The sequence below is a fragment of the Taurulus bubalis genome (assembly GCF_910589615.1).
Source record: "Taurulus bubalis genome assembly, chromosome: 15".
NCBI lineage: Eukaryota > Metazoa > Chordata > Actinopteri > Perciformes > Cottidae > Taurulus > Taurulus bubalis.
Genome location: NC_136603.1, coordinates 22,147,083 through 22,170,564, shown reverse-complemented (window position 1 = coordinate 22,170,564; position 23,482 = coordinate 22,147,083). Strand labels below are relative to the sequence as shown.

The following is a 23,482-nucleotide window of genomic DNA, read 5'->3' as shown; positions in this document are numbered from 1 at the left end:
ATAATAATAATAATAATTAAGACTCCTGCTATTACTACTACTACTAATAAAGATGATAAAATAACTCACTAATTAACGCCTTATTTCTTGCTACACTATATACAAAAAATACCCATTTCCTTTTATATGTTTGTTTATTAAGCTGACTGAGTGTTCAATATCGATAGATGCACATAAACCTCCTCTATATAGAGTAACTAATAACATTGCTGTACAATACTATCCAGTGTTTGCAGACGCAGTTTAGAAAGAGTATATATAAAGTAGCAACCACATCACAACCTTATTTACAGTAACAGTTGACTTGCATATTGTATGTTTGTTGTCCATTTCTGTTTGTATTTAAATATAATTTTTTCATATAGTTGTATGTTTGCTTTTCTATCCTTTATTGTGTTGTTTCCTTATGTCTGTTTGTATACATGTTCATGGCCTTTTCAGATTCTGTAATGTGGCCTTTTCTAACCCAGCCGGTCATAACCGTATATGTGTCTGCTACTAAAGCGATTAGTTGATTAAATCAGTCGGCAATTATTTAGACAATTGATTAATCATTTTTTGTCATGGATCATGCAAAAAGGTCAAACATTTCCTTACTGCAGCTTCTCAGATTTGAGAACGTATACAGGCTTTTCTCTCTTTTTGTTAATCACTGCAAATTAAAAAGCTCTCAGTTTTGTAATGTTCCTCAAAGAAAAAAAAGTATTTTGAGGAGTTTAAAAGAATGAAAGGCATTTCAATAGAATAAAGAAATTAAAGATATAAAAAATAGCAACACTTTCATTTTCTTGCAAGACAAAAAGTGGCATGGCTACATACACACGGCCCATATCTCATTAGCTTCTTCAGTGACCTGCAGTACATTTATTTCAGATTACACTGTGCCGTATAGCCCACTTGTGAGATAAAGAACAATGGGCGCAGCCACAGATGTGTGCACCTCCAGCTTTAAGTGAATCTGCGGTTGAGGTCGTTGATCCTGCGCAGTCCGTCCTGGTTGTGGATGGTCTTGTGGACTGTGATGAGGAAGGGGAAGGCCGAGGGCAACTCGACCCTCTTGCTCAGCTTCTGGTGGCCCCAGTGGAGGCAGCGCAGCCTCTCAGCCAGGTCCCGTCTGCCCGCCCGCTCCAGCCCGTCCTGCAGCAGCTTGGTCTTATTGGGCTTGTCCCATGACTTCTCGTACCTGTGAAGAAAGATGGACGTCTGAGCGAAGCTGCAACGGTCAGTCGATCAGCAGAAAAAAACAACCGCCTACAGTTTTTATAATCGATTAATCGTTCATGCAAAAATGACTTAAGACGCCGTTTCCAGCCTCTCAAATATGAAGATTGCCTGCTTTTATATCATATTAAAGTGAATATCTGACAAAAGATTTCAGTATTTTCTGACATTCTATCGACCAAACCATTAATCGAGCGAACAATTGTCAGATTGATGGTTAATGAAAATAATCCTTCGTTGCAGCCCTACATCTGAGAAACATTTGAGACCAAGGAAGGGTAGAATACAGTCAATGATAGATATAGTACTATGGGTATCTTATAACGTATAATAAAATATGACATGAGAAGTCCTGATCACCTGTATGATCCATTCCTGACGTTTTGAAACAAACATAGCACATGACACCCTCTTGGTCATAACGTTGATAATCTCCAGAAACACCTCTATAGGAGCTAATTATTTGATAGTAGTATTGTTTAATTATTCAAGATTTTTTTATATATTAGGATAGATTTTATTTTATAGTTTAATTATTTGTTGCTGTTGTCTAGGTATACTTGGTCTTTTGGTTGTTCATGTGCACCTGGTTAGGCCAATATTTGTTTTACCAGAGCAGGAGAGGCATCATTAGGAGTTCTTTTGTTCTTTTGTTTGTTTGCTTTTTTTTTTTTCGATAAATAAATTATGAGGAAAACGTAATCCTGTATGGAAAATGCATTCTTAAAGCACAAACCCAATGTGCGTCAGTGGCCAGTGGCCCTTTGATTTATGTTTTTATTTTTTATTTATTGGACAAATGGCCTTTACAACCTCTGTACCTTGAAGCATTACATTAGCATAATGACACTTTAATATACAATATATGCACACCCTAAAATGACAAAATATGACCACAACATCCAAGTCACACACACACACACACACACACACACACACACACACACACACACACACAGTACCAGCTTTCCAACATGGTCCTAGCCTGGACGCTCCTCTCCGTAGATTTGGTGTGGAACCGCCCGACCTCTGTCCTGTTGAAGCCAAGCTCGTACGCCAGAACCGTCCACTCAAAGCCGAGCTGCCTGGACATCTCCTGCAGGGTCTTCAGGTTGATGACGGCATCCTGGCGGGAAAAATAAAGTGACAACAATGCAAAATCTCCCAAAGATAATGGCTTTCAAAAAGGATACTTTGACTTCAATCGAGGTGTTGGTGATGATGTGATTGAAGGTATGAGAGTGACAGCGGAGGACACGTACCTCTTGGGCTTTGTTGGGCATCTCAAACTCCACAAGGTCAGCAGTGCGAGTCACACTCTGAGTAACTGTCTTCATAAACCTAATTCAACAAAGTGAAGTCTCTCTGCACAAATATCGCCGGTGGCTTGATGATAAACAATACATTTACCGTCCCAAATTCCAAATGTCAGGCGCTCACCCGACCGCATGCCAAACATGAGCGAGTGTTACTGGGGAGATTCCTCATCAACATGCACTCTGTTAAACATTAGTCCCGTTAGCTCCAGGTCCCGCGTGGAGCCAGGTCAAACACCTACACCTGTTCTCTGGGTCCCGGTTATGTTGGACAGAACTCAGTGGAGCTCATCAGTAACTGGACTTGTTTGCTCAAAGTGTTTTACAGCCTTCATTGTTCTACAGCCTGAGACAATCATCTGATGGGCTTTGGCTTCTAAAGAATTTGCATCTGGATTTATGTATTTTCAGTTCAGTGAAAGTTTAGGTAATCTCTGCAAGATTTACAGCGATACTCTTTTAAACCATTGTTGTTGTTTTTTATATACATTTTTTTTAAAGCAAACACACACTCAAAAATGTCAAATAGCCTTTCGCTGTGTACAGTAGAGTAACAATGCCATCTACAGTTGATCACTGGAGCTAATCCCTTTGAGGAATTAATTTCCTCTCATACTTTAATAAACCACCAAGTGAACTAACTTTATGCAAGACAGACTTGGAATTGTTTTTTTTGAAAGTCTTTTATTCACTTTAAAAATGTGTACTTCTTTAAAGTCTTGTCATCCATAAAAAGCGTCAGGGCCCTTTGTGCAATATCATTGCAGCGATTATGTTCTTCACCGAGCGTTCAAAATCTCAGCTCTTATGTAAACAATAAGGAAAGGAAAAGATAATGTGTGCACACTTACTTTAACCAATGTCATACTTCACTTAGGAAACACTCTGAAGTGTCAATCATAGTTCTGATCAAAAGTGCTGCGAGGTCCAGCCAATAAATATAATATGAAATAAACTACTTTTTAACAGGCACAGGATGTAACAAAATCCCAGGTTCAACTTCATATCCGACACCACGGTGTGATGAAAATCAATAGTTGCTAAATTAGTGGAATGAAATCATTAAAAGCATGTAAAAACGCGTGGGCTGTCTTTCCCCTAAGCTTTACTGTAACTATCCACGATGACAAATAATGAAAATAAAAAAAAAACATATCAAAGAAGATCCAGTTCACACTGACCAACTGATTCTCAGAATATTGCCAGGTTGCTCCATCGTGTGTCAGTCTGTGTTTCAGCAGGTAGTAATGTGACGGTCCAGCCTGCTGGACCCGTTCTGTTCCGTCCTTCAGTGAAGAGCGCTGCCTTTTCCCAAATGCTAACAGTCACTCTCTCTCTCTCTCTCTCTCTCTCTCTCGGGTCACAGCCCAAGACCGGGCCCCTCCTGGGCCCCTCCTGGGCCCCCCGTGATCCCTCCTCAGCTTCCGTTTCATTTGGGTTCAGTAGCAGCCGTCTTTCCAGCTGCCTTCCTTTAGGGCCGTCAGGGCAGCGAGGCTCTTTGGAGGAGTCAGCATACTGCGGACGGGGAGAAATGAAAAGGATGAAAAGCTGCTTCGTCATCCTCAAGCATCGTGACTAACTGAATGTTAAAGTTCAACCTTCAACTATAGCACCTCCCTCAGGACAATCCGTATGATGTTTAAACACCTGCGCTGTGTCCCAACTCTTTACATATTGACCGTTTGGTCTGTAAAACGTAGTAAACAGTATTAAAAAAGCCTATCGCAATATCGTATAAATACGGATAACATTACATTTAATATAGTGTAAGACCAAGAAAAGCTATATATACGTGTATATGAAAACGCAGCATGCGTCCAGGCTTTACCATCTGGATGGAGATGTGTCATCTACACATCTACACAACAGTGATGTCGGATGTGTACAGATTGCAAAGCCCTCAGAGGAAAATTTGTGATTTTGGGCTATACAAAATGAACTGGATTGAATTGAATTCAAACCTGCGAGTGGGCTGGGCGAGCTTGCTCGCGCGTGGAAGTCCGCTCGTTCCCACAAAGGAGGCCGGGCGAGGGAGGGAGCTGCGAGTGATGGCCGGCTGGTTGCCGCCGGCTTTCAGGGGCAGCGGCACCAAACTGCAGCTCGGTTTGAGCGGCTGCAGCAGCGCCGCGCTGCCGGGGATGGAGTGGAGACTGGTGGAGGTGGACAGGGACGGGCCCTGCTGCACCGTGGGGCTCACGTAGGCCGTGGCCTTCAGCGGGTGTCGGGAGGTGGTGGGGAAGTTGCCCACGCTCTGGACCCGCTGGGTGAGCTGGCCTGGGGAGGGAACTGAGGCACAGCAGGAGAGCAAGTTAGACGACAGGGAGTCTGACGCCGGGCGACGGGGTTGCAGTCACTGCGATTTGGAACTTTGCGATTTGCCTTCAGAAAACGGCGCTCAACATACGCTCATGAATAGAAATGAGCCGCGAGCAGATCATTTCTATTCATGAGCTTGAAGCAAAAGAGTCTTACTGGAGGACTGGAGTCGTGCAAGCCCACTGGAGGAGTCAAAGCTCTGGCTGCTCCGCAGGGAGGATATCGTTGGCAAGGAGGAGGGGCTGTAGGAGGGTGGGTTGACAGGGGAAGCCAGGCATGGAAGGCTGGGAACACTGGGCATGCTGGGAGCTCGGAGCAGGTTGGGCATGCTTCTCCGTAGCTTGTCTATGCAACCAGATGAGACATTGTGGGAAGCGTGGGAACCTTTCACTCAACATTAGAGGAATAGTTGTAATAGTTTGATAAGTCACTGCTTCTGTCCAAAAGAATAATCCTGCATATAACCTCCCGTTTATTTGTACAGTAAAAAAAAAGAGTATTTAATCTGAGAGATCTGGTAGCTGGATTCTGTTAGCTTTGGACAGAAGACAGATCTGTTTCCCCTCTCGTCACGATGCTAATCTAAACTAACCCGCTGTAGTCTTTATTTGCTTTACAGACATAATTGCTATCAATATTTTCATCTTACACTCTGCAACAAATCAAAGTATGCCTTTTATTCCTTCTGACGTAATGAAACCCCCAAAAATGCATGCATGCATTCTCCTAGAAATGAAATCTGTCATGTGATTGATAACACAGAGGACACCGACACACTGCCCCTAACAGAGGATGCTTTTTAAATCACGTGAGAGCACTTCTTTGCATCTTTCTTGGAAATATTCCGGTCACTAATTCGGCACAACTTGAATGCGGCTAATTCTGTCAGTTCATATTTAGGACATTTATATTAATTTCACTGAAAAAAAAAAAAGGTTCATCTTCGTGGTATTGGTGAAACACTCACCTGTGCTATTCCTGTATGCTGTGTGTGTTTCCGTGGCCATGCTGAGGGCTCCAGAGTACTGGGAGAGTCCGCTGAGTGAGAACTGAGGTGCGATTGAGCTGCGTCTGCAGTCTCTGATGCTGGAGAAGGTGTGGGAGTGGGGCAGGCCGCCCCGCTGCATAGAGCCCGCGCCGAACAGTCGAGGCTGGGGAGGCGGGAGCTGGTCGTAACCCTCGTCCTCCTCCTCGTCCTCCTCCTCCAGGTCCATCTCGCTGCGCCGGAGGGAGTGCAAGGAGAAGCTGGATCTGCGACGGCTGGCCGTGGCGCTGGCGGTGGTGGTGGTGTGCGAGGTAGAGGCGTAGTCCTGTCGGAGACCTACGGGGTAACAGACCGACATGAACATGAACCTCTTTTAGGATATGATGCGTTTCATTCTGCAAGGCGTCCCTCGTCCGTTATTCATCAGGTTAAACCGATACGTTCATTCTGAAATCTCCTGCACAATTTATAACACACAAAAAGATATTACTGTTAATTTAAGTTCAACTGCTCCCAGGTCAAACAATGTATCTTAGCCATACATGTCACACGGTGACCTATTTCTGTCTCTCACACAGGACTTAAAGGGACAGTTCACCGTGACACTTGAGATTCCCGGAAAGCCTCAATTAAAAAAATCTTAGGGAGTCTCCAAAACCATGAGACATTTATTTGTCACTAAAGTGCATTTTAAAAGCGTACTAATCCCCAGAAATTCTCAAGATTCCAACTGCAAAACATATTCACAAATATGAACAGTGAGTGTGAGAGAGGATTTAACACCTTACATCCCCCAGCCAGCCAGACACCCAACAGTTGGCAGCAGGTGAGCCTGTCTTCACGTCAGATTGTGGCCCTGAATAGACCCCCTTCTGGACAAATATGATCCAGAGCCGTATCTGGTGCGCTGTGTGTGTTCTGTAGCAGTGTAGTAGTGGCGTAGTTGTGATATTGTAATGACATTGGCATCAGTGATGTGTGGATTCTGAAGTTCTAAACCACAATCACTGTAATGAAGTAGCTTCATATTAGGAATGCCAGCTTGTCAGCTATAAAGAAGGCCTGGCACTCAACTTTGATATGCTAAATATCAAAGCAACATTCAAACTTTAAAAAATCTGGTTGTTTTTCACGAAGGGTATATTTAGGTTTCCATAACTGCAGTTTGACCCGCAACCCATTTCAATACTGGACTCACTCTCCTCCTGAAGCCGTGCCATGACCTCCACGTCCGTCATGTCCTGCAGTTTGTAGCTCATGGAGATGGAGTCGTCCTCCAGCTCGGACACACCCACCTCACTGTCCAGGGAAGACTGGGGGCTGATTGCCGCGTGTCGGCGACCCACGTCTAATAAAACACAAACACACACACACACACACACACGAGAGTCACGTCTCTACCACCAGGAGACTTCGCTTGGTGGCACGTGGTACAACTGAGTGTTGACACGTCAGTGAGGTCTTACTGTGGAGAGCGGAGTTGGACAGGAAGGTGGGAGCTCTGTCGCTGAGGCCGGCCCTGAGAGGCTGGAGGAAAGACTGAGCGCATGATGGCAACGGAGCTGGGAGGTAGAGACCAACACAGGGGAAGAAGAGGGAGAAGATGTAATCGTTAACATGCAAATCACAGCTCAACTCACTGACATGTGTGTTAATATAAAATATGGATCAACAGGCAGGAGGTTTTTCATGCTTTTTTTTTCTGGTGGAGTTTGGGCTCGCTTGTCTCCATCTGTCCGAGGGAATGACCTGATAATCTCCTCCCCGGGAATCTGCTGTAATCTGATTGTAAACTGCAAGTAACAGGCTGTTTAGGAATCTGGGTTATGTTCACGCAGCGAGCTCCAAAAGTCTTTCAGAAGCGACATGCACTTTTGGCTCCGCGTTCTTATTACTTTGGATTTGAAAAGGAGCAATAAGGTTAAAAGTGAGAGTTGGTAGTTCTGTATGTAAATTTGATTTACTTTAAATGTCAAGCCAAATTGTAAACTAATTAGCTCTCATTTGCACATCCTACGATTTGGTTATATCCTCTCTTTTTTTTGGCTGTTAGATGTTAAAAACAAGGACAGAAGAAACGTGGGCTTGAGTCCCCACACTGGCAGGATAAAACTTGTTGGGGAAAATGAAAAGGCAGAACTGTTCAGAGTCCAAACAGATGAGATTCTGGTTATACGGGGCAATTTCCAGGTGTGAATGTGTGAATGTGTGGAGGTCAACAGCCGTACTAAGGCTGTGTCTGCACAGCGGTGCTTTGAGCTAAATGCTAACGTGCTCATATCCAACAAGTAATGTGTTTCATTCTCACCATCTTAGTTTGGCATGTTTGCACGCTAACGCTTGCATGTGCCAATCCATCAAATACGCTTAACTTAAAAAACAATCCTGCACGTCTAATGGCAGCATTAAGGTAAAATCAGCAGATACACCAAAGTTATTAAGACACACCATCCGGGGACCATGATTTGTGGTCCAATCCAACTCAAGTAAATCATGGCGCCAGGGGCAAAGATCACCTCATTCATCAGGATTCCTCCTGATACGGTACAAAATGTCACCGTAACAAAGGTAATCAGTCTTTTAGATATTTCAGTCTGGGCCAAAGAGGTGGACCAACTAGCAGGCCGTCATGGCCGTGTGTAGAGCTGAACTTCTTTGGCTGCGAATAAGATGATGAGAACCGTTTAGTACTGAACTACCGGCCTAAATGATGAAACATGAAACTGACAGTTCATAAATCAATCGGCCGATCAGTTCACTGCGTGTGTGAGTGGCTCCTGTGTGTGTTACCTGGGGCCTCGGGCGGTGCAGCAGGCTTGCTGTAAGGCAGCACGGGGCAGCTGAGGGTGGACAGTCCCTCTATGCAGCTGTATGGACGGATCGAGGAGAGTCCTCGCCACCGCTTAGCTGGACACAAGATTGCAGAGGAGGACACGTTAGACTGATTGCTTTACCTCGGAGCACGCACATACAAACCTCACACACACACGCAGTGTATATTGATTCCGGCCATTGATGTTAATCTGCTTTTTACAGATCAGTATTGGTGTTTCAGATCGGGTCACGGCTCGGACAGCCCAGGCTGATACGGTAAGACGAGGCTTAGCTTACCACTGCGGCTTATTGGGCTAAACTGCAGATCTTTTTTTTTTTGGAGGGATCTTAGGATAAGCAGGGATTGTGCATGTAGGCTACGTCGCATTCCCAAAATCAGAATTAGATCTACTTTGAGGGTGTGGAGGTTACATTAATACTGCTTCAGATGTCTCCCGCTTTATTCATTTCATGGTCCACGCTGTCCTCACATTCACTTCATTGAGGTTTATAAGCTGTAACTAACGGCTGTCATGACGATTAAAACATAATTAATTAGGTGTAGCGATCAGTAATAAACTACTCGTATGGAAAGCTCGACAGGCTCAAATATCGTCCTTACGAAAGGCTTCATAACTATCTATTAAGCTTTCATAAAGGACAATTAGTTACAACTCGTAATGCCTCATTAGAAAGTGGTACTCGTCTCTGACACTGATCAATGCCGGCCAGCATTTGGCTCAGAATGACACGACCGACCTTAGGCGATGTGGGTCCCACCGGTCAACACAGAGTTCACCCCCACTGATTGGTAGTCGGAGAGGCACACACCTGACGGAGCAGAGCGCTTTGGCATTCCTGACACAATTAGGCTCGACTGCTAATGGAGGAAACTCGCATTCACAGCAGGTTACACAGAACAACAGCTACTGGGGCTCAGAGACAAGGGTGCATTCATGACCCAGAGGAGGACGGCCAACCTTCACTGAATGCAGCTCCGAGAGAAAGAAGAGGGCCGTGAACCACACACACACACACACACACACACACACACACACACACACACACACACACACACTAATGAACATCCAAACAGACACAAACAAACCTATTGAATCACAGTCTGGACACGTGAGGGTGACGGATCTGAGAAAACCCTTTAAATATTAAAAATCAAAGCACACACACACACACACACACACACACACACACACACACACACTCACTCGGGCAAGTTCACACAGCATATATTCATGCACGCAGTAGCACACGAGTCTCTTGTGCAGGCTGTTTGAGCTGCGCGCGCCGAGCCTCAAAAAACACAGTTAATGTAAGCATGGTTTCCACGGCAACCATATCTCCCCCCCCTCGTATATGTAGAAACTGTAAAGCCTCAAATCGCAAAAAAAGTGTGTCAAACAGCAAATGTCATTCAGTAGCACGCTGGAAGTGATTCTGAAGTATGGTTGTGCGGTCCGTGCACATGAACACCATGTGGTGACATCCGGGTCGGCCACTCAGCTGGAGCGATGTCGCCTTTAGCCAGAAAAACTACAAAACAGGAGGATAACATGATGCAACAATGGTCTGCATGATGCAATGAAAGGAAAACGCCATGATGCAGTATCTTAACTCATTAACTGATGGAGAAGCTTAATCCGGCTAAACAATTCCTCACCGTCTTCATCGGTTGATACGGAAATCACAGATTTCAAAGACGGCGACGGTATCCTAAATATGAGCAACACTCAAAGCCAGGACTCTTGTCAGAGTGCATGAAAATATACTTTGTGGGAGCCATTTCCTAAAGAGAGGTTGCGTAATATTTGTAGTTAACCCTGCTGAGCATGCAGCGTCCCGTGTGCTGTGAGGATCTTTTAGTTGGGTGTCAGGTGTTGCCAGACAGAATGGGCAAACTGTTTTGGGGGAAAGTGCCAAATTTAAATTTAAAAGGAATAGTTCAATGTTTTGGGAAATTGCTATTATTTGCTTTCCTGCTGAGAGTTTGATGAGAAGGTAGATAACCACTTCCATACCCGTAGATGGAATACCAAGCTACAGCGTCAGCTAGCAGCTGTTAGCTTAGCTTAGCATAGATTCACAAAACAGCTTGGCTCTGTCCACAACAACCGACGTGTAACACATGAACATGTGTGGCTCATGGGGCAGTTATGCAGGCTGCTTATTGGCTGGGGAGCAGTGACATCCTGGAATCTGCCAGGCTAGCCGTTTCCCTCTGTTTCCAGTCTTTGTGCTAAGCTAAGCTAACGAGCGGCTGGCTCCAGCTACATTGCGAACTACAGACACGAGAGTGCCATCAATCTTCTCATCCAACTCTCGGCAAGAAAGAGAATAAGCACATTTGAATGAATTTGAATGAAATATGTGTTGTTTTTGTGTCTTTTTAAATGTTTCAACAGTCGGAGATGTAAAATACGTGTGTGTAAAACCACTTGTTGGTGGTGCAGTGTAATGGTGATACTGCAGCTTCATAATCCCTCTGCTCTGTGTTCCACCTGACACAGTGTAATGCCATCCAGCAGCACAGCAGGACCTCCTCTAAATGGAATTGTTTTCTTTTTTTATAGACATATCAGCAGAGTGGCAAATCCCTTAAAGTGATCTTAATTGTTCTCTGGCATACTGCAATATGTAAATGGCAGACCTTCCAGCTACCACAGAAAATAATCACTCTGTGGGAAGTCAGCTGAGGTACTTAAAAACCCATAAACTTAAAGAGAGAGAGAGTTAAACGGTTCGGAGCGATCGAGCGGTGTGCGGGGAAACGCTCCCACGGCTCGGCCGCTGAAATCCTGACGCACGGAGAGACGCTTTGTGGGGGCGAAGCGTGTCAGAGCTTATGATTGCACGTCAGCAGCCGGAGGGGCAGATGTCCAGATGTGGCCGCAGTGGAAGGCCGTTAATCTGAGTGGTAAAGTACCTTGGTCCAGCCTGCGGCAGAGGGTCATCTTGGCCAGCGCCACCTCGGGCCCCGGGTGGTCCAGTACCTGCCTGCACCACAGGAGAGGGCTGAGGACACGGTCGCCCTTGGCTTTGAGACTCACATACAGCCTGCAACGACACAGCAAAACCCACAATTCAGTCTTGACATCTTTACAGCGAAGCTCATATTGTTACTGTCTGGAGAAAGCGCAGGGTGAATAAACTAGAGGCTGCTTTATTGTACAGCCTGGAGATCTGTAGGGACGCGTTTTACAGCGCCGACATTTCTCAGGCGAAGGCATGACTTTGCAAAGGTAAAACCTGTGGCTGCGTAAAGGGAGCGATTTTCATAAAATCCGACGACCAGCCCACAGTAAAGATCAACATTTCCACAAAAAACAATTGCCATTTTACTGGCGGCAACATAAACTGTGAAAGCAACAGTGGGCACTAAAAGTTCTCATTGGGCGCAGTGATGTATGGAGGATGTGAGGATGTGCGGTGCAGGGTGGTGGACAATCAGACAATCAGTCAATAAACAGATCAGAACATCAACACAGGATTTGGATAATAGATTCATCATTTGAGTCATTCTTTTTCAAAACCAAAAATGACAAAACCTCCTTGTCATGAATGACAGTGAGCTGATAAACCCACACAGACAAACTGGGTCCCCTGGATGCTGTCAGAGACGTATAAAAACAAGCTGTCTGATTCTGAATTTGGCTTATAATGACAAGACTATAAAACGAATCCATAAACTAAATATGTAGGCATGTGTGACTGTGATACTGTGAATGATAGATTCCTGGGCTGGGCGATGATTCAACATGACAACATCATCGAGATATCGTGATTCACAATCACATCATCCCAGCTGATTACAACTATCACGTACTAACTAATCCAAACAGTCTGAATTTATGATAATGAATCTGTATTTGTGTGCATGCATGTAAAGTCACTGTATAGCTAGAAATATGTATGGGTATTTTCTCTCTAATTTCACAACTGTTCTTTTAATTTTGCTCTAAAGTTCTTAATTTAATGAAAACTTGTCAGTACTTTATTAGTTATTAAAAAAAACATGTATTTATTAAATAACGATGAATATATATCTATATGATTTCTGATAATTACATAATATTACATAAGAAACTATTCAGTACTTCAGTTGTATAAAAAATTGACAATTTATTTACTTATTATTATTATTATTATTATTATTTATTTACCAGAAATATCCATATCCGTAATATACAGTCTGATTATAGTAAAATATACTATAACATATTGTGATATATATATTGTTATCGAGATATTAAATGACCTATATTGTGGTAATATTTTGGTTTTGGAGAAGATGTGTCATCACAAACCGAGCACAACTCTTCACTCCACAACTAGGCCACGGTGTTGCACGGACTCGCGGGTCAATTAGTCCCGTTATGGGATGAGTGTGTGCTCCATCTTCCACATCACCACGTCGGACACGCTGAGCCGTCTCTCCGGCTCTGCGGTCCGCGTGAGAGCCGCCTCTCAGCCCGCGGGCAGAGCGCACAAAGCCGGGCTGTGTGGTCACGGCCGGCGCGGAGCTTTGTTTCTGCTTTCATCCCGGAGCTCTTCAAGACTCCTACGCTGCACGCACGGTGCATTCTGGGATGCCCACTTGCTTGTGTCCAAATCTGTTTTTGTTCCTATTTTTTATTTATTTATTTACCTCCTGTTAAAACTAAAATAAGTCACTCTGTGTGCTGGAGTCTGCAAGTCTGTTCTTCCAAGAGAGGAATCAATAACGTAATCGATGAGAGGGTAGCATTACATATGATGTAAAAAATAAAGAAATATGTGGCTATTTGACAATGTTGTGGCCTATGAAGCATGATAAACAACAGTGCTAAATTATAAATGCACACACACATATATATATACTGTATATATACATATATATAAATAGATACCAGCAATCGGGCTCTGCGACCGGCAGCGCGGCGTCGAGGTCCAACACCTCCAGCTCATCCAGCACGGTGGCCGGGTCCTCCCCGGCCGCGCAGGCGGCGACAGGAGACGCCGAGCTCGGCTGGAAATACGCGAACGGCTCCTCCGCCGGACTCGGAAGCGACTGTGTCGGACTCGGAAGGCCATATTTGCCGGGGACGTAGTCACCCGGACACGCCGTGCCGCCGAGCAGACACGACAGCGGCGGCTGGAGATGCGGAGGGCCGCCGGAGCTGTTGTTTACAGCGTTCGCTCTGGTCCTCAATTGTTCGTTTTGCCGCTCCAGTTTTCGGACCAATTCCTGCAGCTTCAGCACCTCCAGCTCCGCGTTGGTGGTTTTGTTGTTGCCGTTGACGTCTGCCATCATCTGCGGGTTCAACACCTCTGCTTCCATTTGGTAACGAGCACATTGAGAAGAAGGGGCAGAGAGAAAGCACGGCCTGCCTGCAGAGGGTCCTGTTCAATTCAGAGAGGGTGTCCAGATTCCCCCCGTTTGAAGCTACTACTACACTCTCTCTCACACACACACACACACACACACACACACACACACACACACACACACACACACACACACACACACACACACACACACACACACACACACACACACTCTCTCACACACAATGATGCTGCTGCCGCTGCTTGGATGATTGCACAGCCTCCATCTCATTGGTCAGCAGCTTGGAGTTCAACTCCCATCACACCACGGCTGAGGAAGTCTTTACTATGGACACGCACGCACGCGCACGCACACACAGAGTATGACATTGTTTACTTTTTTAAACGACTTTTTTATGTATTTTAATCGATTCAAGCATGTCTTTACATTTTTTAAATCATAAACAAATTATAAAAATAATTGATATGTTTAGCATGATTGGTAGCTTATAAGTGCAAACTAAATATTTCTTTTGACTGTTGGACATACTTTTTAATAGCATGTCCCACCGACACTAACGAGAAAGTCTCTAAATGTTTGTTTTGTTATGAATTTACTTGTTTGTAACCCCCCCACATAAACATCTAAATTCTCTTTCAACATTTCTATTGAGTGATATAAAACAATGTATTAATTTACTCAGAAGACAAAAGGTAGTTTACCTTATAGACAGTTTACCGAAGAGACAGCAATAAACACCAAATGAACAGAGACATTTTCAGATACAGATATATTGATCGCCTTTATTGCACACAGAAAAAGCCCCCGGCCCAAAATATTGCAATATCTCCTTTCATATCACACAATCCCAATAAAGTCTGCAGACATATGAGAATATCGTGTGCCTTCTCAAGTTTGTGAGAAGGGTTAGCTACAGAGACAGCAATAGCATGTCGACAGCACAGTTACAGCGAGCTGCAAAGGTATTTCATATTATATTATATTCATAATGTAACTGTCATCATTTTTCAAAACACCCAGATAAAACTTAGTCAGCTTGTAGAATCAGAAGTACAGGAGAACCCGTGTCGCCCAAAACACATCGATGAACAGCAATTTTAAATCACACGTGCTTGTTCTCTCGTGAGGGCTTGGGAGGAACTCAGCGGCGCCATTTATCTGTGGAAGGACAAAAAAAGAAGAATATTACTTGTTCAACTCTTTTCATCTTTTTTTTAGCAAACAAAATAAACACATAACAAATAAACCTTTGGCATTCATCGTTCATTCTATTTATTTGATTTGTTCTTACCTCTGGTGACCTCAAAGCAGTTCTCACAGTGCACCATGCGCTTGTAGATCCACATGCTGTCCCCAGCTTTCATGTTACCCAGCGAGCCGTTACACACCTCGCACTACCGGGACACAAACACACACTCACACGGGGAAAGAGGCGCACGCTGAGCAGTCGGCTGCACACGTTCCTCATGACAACTCAAGCATCTAACTTGAGTATAATTCTGAGATGCTTTGCATGCCGTGGCAGATTTCTTACTCCACTTTCCCACACTTCAAATATTGCACCTTTTACTCCACTGCATTTATCTGATCTTGTTGCTTTGCAAATCAAATGCTCCGAACACCCACATAGGTGTTTCCAGTATGGCTGATTGGGCCTCTCTACGGCCAAGGTGTAAAGATACAAAGTAATGATGGGAGTTACAGAGTACTTTTTCTTAAATAAAAAGTCTCGATGCTTCTGCTTCAACCACTGCTTCTTGTAGACTTCCATGGAATGAGAGACTAAAGCGGACCGCTCACCTTGAAGCAGAAGGCGTGGCAGTTGATCTTCATGTCATCCAGAACCATCTTGGCGTCCCCGGTGAAGGGCTTACGGCAGGAGGTGCACAGGTCTTTCTGAAGCACTGATCTGCTCGGGACAGAAACAAACAACAACATATAAGTTCATTCATGACCTTGGAAACAGGAGCTTGGTAGAAACAAATCGTAGCCCATGCTCCGTGCTCTATTGACTTCAAACGGCAACCAGGCGGTTTATATTTCTGGCTTTTGGTGAAACACCGGGACGGCTATAGGACGGATTCACCCGAAACAGTGACTGTTCCTAGAGGAGAAATCCCAAAGACATTGGTGATCCCTTCCCGTTTCCTGTGGCGCCACCATGAGGTGGACATTTGGGAACCGTCTCAACCGCTGTTGGGTAGATTGCCATGAAACGTGGAGGAATTGCAAACATCTCTGGTGGTCTTTCAACTTCTCACGTAGCACCACAATCATACTTTGGTTTATCATCAAATGCTGGCAGAACTAATTCCCATCAGCCTTGGTTACATTTGTGCTACTCGGCTAATGCTAGACGCGGCAGCGAGCATTGCAAACATTTGACTCGTCACATGTTGGGACGGCTGTCATTGTGAGCATGCTGTTGCACTTTTCCTACCTGTCAGGAGCTGCATACGAATTCTTCATGGAGGAGGAGTAGATTAAATCATTGTCATCCGACCTGCTGTGAAAGTTAAACAGATATCATATCACATCATATAATGTTTGTCCACCACTATTAAACCAAGCAGTGCTTACTGTCATACCTGTTGCTCCTGTACGACTTTGAGTCGTATGAGGTGGGACTGCTGATGCTGCTGTACTCATAACTGCACAAAGACAAAAAAATCGTGATGTTTCTCACTTCATGCGCACTCGGAGGAATGAAAAGAAGTAGAAGAATCATCATGCGAGAGCTTGGTTTGCTCTGCTTCCTACCTGGAGTCCGGTCGGGAGTAAGAGTAGCTTTTGCTGTCGCTGCTGTAGTCGTCGCTGCACGTGCGAACAAGGAACGGATTAGTGATAACAGAGAGACGCGTTTTAATCTGGTCGTGCAGACGACAGGTGTGTGTCTGAGTGCGAGAGCCGTTGGCGATGGTAAAATGATCACCTGGGGGTGGAGGTGGAGCTGATGCTGCGGGTGGTGGTGCGGGTGGAGGGAAGATCATCTGCATACGAGCTGTAGCTGTGTGTCGAAGAGGCACGAATGGGTTGGACAGGGCGTCTGAACAATGCTTTTATTTATGTATTCATTTGGTTCTTTAAAGTCAGACATTACATCATAATTGAGGTGTTACAATAGTATTTTTGTTGTATCGGTTTGTCTCAATAAAACTGGGTTAGTTTCTAACAGCCTCAGCTCTGTGTGTTTTGTCTTCATTAGCAAATGTTAGCATGTTGTCTTGTGCTAAAGTACAGCGTCACAGAGCCGCTAGCGTGGTTTTAGATTCCTTGCTTGTTGATGTGTAAAAACAAGTTAATGATACAAATACCATGAAATAAATGCTAACTACACTTATCTTTTAGATTAGTGAAGATTAAATCATTTAATCATAGACCTCCTTAAAGGTGCAGGGTGTAGGATTTGGTGGCATCTAGTGGTGAGGTTGCAGATTGCAACAAACCGAGGTAAAAAAACGAAAATGTGAACGTCTGTGTTTAGTTTGTCCATTCTGAGCCACTGTAGGAACATGGCGGCCGGCTCCTTGAACAGGATCCGCTCCTTATTTCGTTATAAACGTTTTATTCTAAGCGAAAACACGATTCTTATTTTCAGGTGATAATTCACTAATGAAAACATACTTAAAAATATGACATTCCATCTCTCCCAAAATGCTACACACTGTACCTTTAAAATGTAAAATATATATATTAAAATAATTAAGATATTGTGTTATGTTTGTCTATTTAAATGAACTTGGTCTTTTAAAAAAAATGTGGCCTTTTAAAAAGATTTTAGTTTTAATAAATAAAAATTATATTTTGGGTTTGACAACTACATTTAACAATCTGCCAACTCATTACCAGGTAATCTAGAGTGGAGTATAGATCATACTGTACATACTGTAGTATTTCTCTGTGAATAGACAATAGCATGTTTACCTGGAGGTTCTGATGGAGGACGGCGATGACAGAATTGAGCTTTCAACCCTAAATGGCACAAGAGACGATGTCAGAAGAAACTATCGTGCGGAAACATTGCGCAATCTCGGGCATACAAATCCAGCACTCACCCTCTGCTGCTCTCCACTGTGATGACCTCTCTCTTGGTGATGCTGCTGCTGCTGCTGCTGCTGCGCTCCAGAAAATGACGACAGGTTCATTTGTAAATTGACAGGATAATTAAGACGGTTGCGTGTTTTGAGAATAATTATTCACGGAGACAGCTCACCTGATAGAAGAGGTGCGGTCCGATACCGAGGTGATGGATCGAGGCAGGAGGGTGCCGTACAGGTCATCTTCAGCCCTGCAAAGCAACAGTATTATAAATATATGGCGATAAGTATTCTTATCAAACTATATACATATATATTGATGAAGGTTTATCTTACGAAGAGGAAGACCTTGTTGTGGTTGTAGTTGTAATGCTATTTCTGGAAAAACAAGACAGGACCAGAAATGTCAATTAGAATTACTGTCGGAGTCACAGTAGAAAATAAGTTGTCCTGCAGCAACTCAGCCATCAGTGCTTTCAGAAAGTAAACCTGATGACAGAATACAGCTATTGATTTCCGATCTCTCAGAATATCTTTTATTCTGTTCTTTTCAAGGGAGAAATGGATATTGGTCAGATAATATTTGTAAAAAATAGTCATTATTGCATCATTACAATTACAGCCATGAGGTCAGTGGCACTCAGCCCCAAGCCTATGGTTACTTAAGATTTTAACATTCCTATAATTTCTTTTGTGGGAAAAAAACAGGCTCAATAATTGTTCTTAATCAGCTAGGCACTAAAAGTTTGAGCAAACATTACTCAAACAGGAGTAAAATGGCTCATTTGTTGGGGACTACTTTCAGTGGCGGACTAATGCTCATTTGATGCTCTACTGATATATTATATAATATCTACAGCAGCAGCGAGTTCTACACTACAACGCCCATGTTCTTCCCAAAGATAAGCCTCACTGATGTGGTTCCACTGTTTTTTCCGGACAATAGAGTTCACACAGGAGTTCGACATGTGGTTAAATGGGCCTCGGCTCCACTAGACAGCATCATCAGGTCATTGTTGATGGGCCGTGTTGGCATCGTGCCCACTGTGGAAAAGACAACTCACCCAGGGCTGCCTTTCACCGTCACATTCTCGGTCGCGAAGACGGTTGTTTTGCTGTAAAGAAGAAAACACGTCACTACGGAACACAAGTACTGATCGTGCGGCGTCACGATCGACATGAATAATTTCAAAGGTTTTATTGAATAAAAAAGTCACCTGTCTGTGGGCGAGTAATCATCCTTGATAGACGGGGGGGAGTAACTGTCGTACAGTTTGGTCCCGGCGCTGCACAGAAACAGAGGTTGGATTGTGAGTGATGCATGGATGTATATGGTGACTCACTCACAGGTTTCTAAACATGTCAGGTATCTGTCATATCGCGTCTCACTCTTTACTGCTGGAGACAGAAGTCTCAGTCACTTTGGTGGTTCTGCTGGGCGAGTAGCTCGAGTACTGTGGCCTGTGTGATAAGACGTAAAGTCAAACCAGTTTCTAAGTACATTCACTCAAGTACTGTAGTTAAGTACAATATTGAGGTACTTGTACAAGAGGGAGACGGATTAAGATTTAACATTTCAAACGTTGGACTGGTTTATAAAACAATGATTTGTTAAATATCAAACCAGAAACAGGAAATGTATCACATATATAATACTACTCTGTACTTTTACCCATATTTAATACATGTTTGTTTTCTTGGTAATGGAGTATTTTTTACATTGTTGTACTGGTACTTTGACTTAAGTGAAGGATCTGAGTACTTCTTCCCCCCCACAGCAACATATTTTACCCCTTGCTTGAAGACTGGACGCGCTGAGTGAACGTCTCGGTGGGACTTCTGATCCCAGAGCTGCAAGAAAACACAGCCGTCATTCACACCGACTCAGACTCAGCGCGAGAAGATGACAAGGTGACAAGGTGACAAGGTGACAAGGGGACATTCTCTACCTCACACTCTGGGAGGTGGAGTAGGTGATCTCACTGGTTGAGCCGTTCCTGGACATCGTGGTGCTGCAGGAGGAGTAAAACAAAACTAATTCACAAACATGCTCAGGCCTTGTATTTGTCCTTGCTTGGTTGGATTGGAGGCATTAGTCGTGTACCTGGCCTTAGGTTCCTCTGTGTAAGTCGTCTTGGACGTGGTGATTGTGCTGTGATGCGATAAATACAACAACAAAATCACACATTATATTGATGTTTCTCAGTCGATGTTTGCTCTGTGTGTGTAGAAGACTGCAGCGGTACACACCTGCTGGGAGGATCGGACTTCAGGGTTGAGTATGTGCTGCAAAAAAAAGAGGCAGATTATTCAGAGGATTTCGTATCAAGAAAAAGGAGAAGGAGAAGCTATATTGTATATAGTTGTGTTATTATGAAGATGTAACTCTTGGTCTAGGACAGGGGTATTCGATTAATGTTCAATGAGGTCCAGTTAGAGAGAATGTCCCCAATCAAAAGGTCTGGAGCATCACTCTGATGTCTAACTGAGCTATGACTTAGTGCCATAATGATTGAAGTAGCTTAACAGTTGTATTAACGTCTTTATGAAGTCAACTGACAGTCGGATCAAAGACGAAAAGTTCAGTTTTTAAATTGACTGGATGAGGAGAAGCTTTATTTGGCCACAGTTACTGCTTAAAGACAGGTGCCTTGACTTGAACAGAGGATGAAAATAACTCTAGTACATATGAACTGTACCAACCCGCTCCTCAGCTCATCCTGACTGCCGCTGAATCTGCAATGACAGAAACCTCAATTAAATGTCTGCTTTAAAAATATAACTGAAAACATGATGTTTATTTGGAAAGAACAACAGCATCGTCTGAAAAAGATACCAGAATGTTTATTCAAATCATACTTCTTGGAGAGAGCCTGCACAGATGTTGACCTGCTTGTAGTTATGGTGGTTTTTGTTTCCTCACCCTCTGGCCTGTGAGCAACAAAAAGAGAAGAAGGATTAACAACTCAGTCGCCACAGTGATGATAGCGTCCCATCATTTTGTTTTTGGAGTGAGGTCTTACCCAACAGTAGTCACACTGCGCTGGCCCAGAATAGATTTGCCAAAGTTTGGGTCTCGGCTGAAGGAGGAGAAAAAAAATATCCGATTAATTCACTTTAGAGATGACTCAGCACTCCGTCTTGCCAAAAGGAATGTAGAAGGAGGATTTTGTTTTTCACACACCCAACAGCTCTATGTGTATATGTGTAGGACATTGTATTGGATTGTATTCAGGTGACTCACTCGACATCTTCATCCTCGTCGTCAGGACTTTTTATCCAGGAGCCGTCCTTCAGGAGAGAGGAGATCTTGCCTGGAGACACGAGACGAGAGAAAGTTCAGCCGCAAGAATCACTTTTGATCTATTTTATTTGTTTTGTGTTGTCGACAAAGTGAAATGGTCTCAACTTGTTTACATGTTTACATTTGTATTGTTTTCTTATCAGCGTATCATTCATGTGTAACAGTGCACAATGGAGCTATGAAGGGACTGTACAAGTGTATTTGATTAACGGATATGACACCCTGCAGCGGTTGCACATATTCAGAGATTTTCATATGTTATTTATCCCATGCGCACACAGTGAGTGCATTGAGATGCAGGGTGGCATACTCTGAGAAAGACTGACAAGGTGGAATAAGAATTGGAGCTAAAAATTAATATTTAAACAATCTCAAAGAAAGTCTATAAGTGTATTGTAAAATTCGTTGAGCATCATCTGACAAATGTAACCTTTGTGGGTCTGTTAAACAAAATGTTCATGATGTTGAAGGGGTGTATTTATCATTTGATATATTTCCGTACTTACCGGTCGAAAGCCTGCTCATTTTTTTTTAACTTCACCTGTAAGTGTGAGAGAACAAAGGAGGGACTTCATCAAATAATTAACCTACACAACGCATCTAGCCACCAGGTGGTGCTGTGACACCTTTCGTATGACGTCTCACCTGAGATCACCACACCAGGCTAAGGGACAATGCTCAGTGGTCACATGTATTTCCTCCTCGGATCAGTTTTATGAACATGTCACTGTAGCGTATTCATCAACTGGGGCTCGAACACAGACTCACCGATCAAGCCCTTAAACTGGTTTGTCTTGATCTGTCCCCACATGACACGCCTTCTCAAAGCACACCATTGTCAGCAAAACAGTGGGGCGTACCGGTGACATAAGCTATTAATGATAAAGATTTTGCCCTTTTGACTACGCGCACACAGACACTTCCATTACATGGAGCCCTGAGGCAAATAGCTATGAGGGAAGGTATGACTGTAAATGCATTGTGTCTCTTACTACCAGTCATAAAATATGCTGTGTGATGACTGCTATTAGTGCATGTATCATCCATGGTCTGTGTGAAATAGTTCGTAACGAACAAGAGCTAAAACAGATCTCGTCCTGGAGTTCTCTGAGCTGTCGAGATTATTAAAATCGATTGAGCAGAATCTCATATCTCAGTGTCTGCGCTTTAGTGAGCCTCATAAAAGTGGAAGATTTACAGCTTTTGCTCTCGAAGATTACGCAGTAAGAACCCAAGCTGTACTGTCCAGTTACACACTGCTTCTGAAATCATGACCCAATCAGTGTTGGAGGTAAACAAGAAGAAAAGAAAAGGCTCGTGTGAATGCAATAAGAGTTAACAGCAAGCTGAGACATGAAATCCAGTACGTGTGTGTTTGCTGTATCCCCAACATCAGCACGACATGCATTTCATTACTCAAAGTAAAGCCACTTAAAAAGAAACTAAAAGTACATCATTACATAATCCACATAAAGCCTTTGTTCTATTTATCCAGGACTATTGTGCTTTTGTCTCAAAGACCTCTGTATCACACTCAAAATCATTTCTAAGCACTCAAAAAAATCAGAAATGTCCGTTTAGGAACATATCAGCCTAAACGGTGAAGTGACAGAGTATGTGGAAAGAGACAGTGTACGTACCTCTACTGTGACTGGCCGGACTGGATGAATTAAAAGTCTCACAATAGCTCTTCTATACTCAGGTCTTAAACACCTGCCTGGTCCTCTGCAGTTTGCAATCACACCCTGGTCACTCCTTCTGCTTTTAACCTCAAGGGAGGAGATTCCAAGGACACCCAAGGGTGTGGCTTCCAACAACAAGAGTGCTGAAGTGTCAAGGAAGCAGAACCGTGATGTGGGTGTGGGAGCCTGTGCTTTTGCTTTCTATAGCTTTGAAATGAATGGAATTTGATTCAATGGAGAAACTTTTTAACAGTAATCCCGTACTGGAAAGATCTGTATGCGTATTCACTGTGACATATTGCCAGTAGAACTTATATAGAACTCATATTCTGGTCTTTGCTCTAGATAAATGACTGACCTGCCTTGAGAATAAATAAAAAAGGCCTCCTCTGAAGTCTTACCCTGCAGTATGACTGCGTATTAAACACTCAACAAAGTCACGACTGTTTGTGTCCTGGCTCCT

At 43.6% G+C, this 23,482-nt stretch overlaps 3 protein-coding genes across 4 annotated transcripts; all 3 read right to left on the bottom strand.

The window, feature by feature from the left end:
- Positions 1 to 948: 948 nt before the first annotated feature.
- Positions 949 to 2,504, bottom strand: LOC306747876 (uncharacterized protein; the record flags this gene model as incomplete). Its single annotated transcript, XM_079230976.1, has 3 exons — positions 949 to 1,183; positions 2,184 to 2,347; positions 2,484 to 2,504. The coding sequence occupies 3 exons, from the start codon at positions 2,502 to 2,504 to the stop codon at positions 949 to 951; spliced, it is 420 nt and encodes a 139-aa protein (XP_079087102.1).
- Positions 2,505 to 3,976: 1,472 nt separating this feature from the next.
- slain1a (SLAIN motif family, member 1a) lies at positions 3,977 to 13,987 on the bottom strand (the record flags this gene model as incomplete). Its single annotated transcript, XM_079230587.1, has 9 exons — positions 3,977 to 4,052; positions 4,499 to 4,823; positions 5,010 to 5,198; positions 5,821 to 6,174; positions 7,037 to 7,186; positions 7,305 to 7,400; positions 8,629 to 8,745; positions 11,594 to 11,724; positions 13,557 to 13,987. The coding sequence occupies 9 exons, from the start codon at positions 13,985 to 13,987 to the stop codon at positions 3,977 to 3,979; spliced, it is 1,869 nt and encodes a 622-aa protein (XP_079086713.1).
- A 717-nt stretch (positions 13,988 to 14,704) lies between these two features.
- Positions 14,705 to 23,074, bottom strand: scel (sciellin). Of its 2 annotated transcripts, XM_079231002.1 has the most exons (24): positions 22,978 to 23,074; positions 21,844 to 21,878; positions 21,278 to 21,347; positions 21,057 to 21,113; positions 20,893 to 20,964; positions 20,737 to 20,769; positions 20,284 to 20,319; positions 20,138 to 20,185; positions 19,983 to 20,045; positions 19,825 to 19,884; positions 19,423 to 19,494; positions 19,251 to 19,319; positions 19,098 to 19,148; positions 18,370 to 18,411; positions 18,210 to 18,284; positions 18,052 to 18,111; positions 17,921 to 17,968; positions 16,929 to 17,003; positions 16,757 to 16,810; positions 16,585 to 16,647; positions 16,437 to 16,502; positions 15,797 to 15,905; positions 15,288 to 15,390; positions 14,705 to 15,154 (listed from the first exon to the last, which is right to left on the bottom strand). In XM_079231002.1, the coding sequence occupies exons 2-24, from the start codon at positions 21,860 to 21,862 to the stop codon at positions 15,138 to 15,140; spliced, it is 1,362 nt and encodes a 453-aa protein (XP_079087128.1). In that variant the 5' UTR covers positions 21,863 to 21,878; positions 22,978 to 23,074; the 3' UTR covers positions 14,705 to 15,137. The 2 variants fall into 2 exon arrangements, with proteins under 2 accessions (XP_079087128.1, XP_079087129.1); XM_079231003.1 differs by lacking the exon at positions 19,423 to 19,494 and having other exon boundaries at positions 14,706 to 15,154.
- Between the last annotated feature and the right edge of the window lie 408 nt (positions 23,075 to 23,482).

What these genes read in the sequence shown, in the direction of transcription:
- scel (XM_079231002.1), bottom strand. An exon ending in GACGAGGATGAAGATGTCGA is followed by an intron (nt 21,114 to 21,277) that starts GTGAGTCACCTG and finishes CTCCTCCTTCAG; the next exon opens with CCGAGACCCAAACTTTGGCA. An exon ending in GCCACGCCTTCTGCTTCAAG is followed by an intron (nt 15,391 to 15,796) that starts GTGAGCGGTCCG and finishes GTGTCCCGGTAG; the next exon opens with TGCGAGGTGTGTAACGGCTC.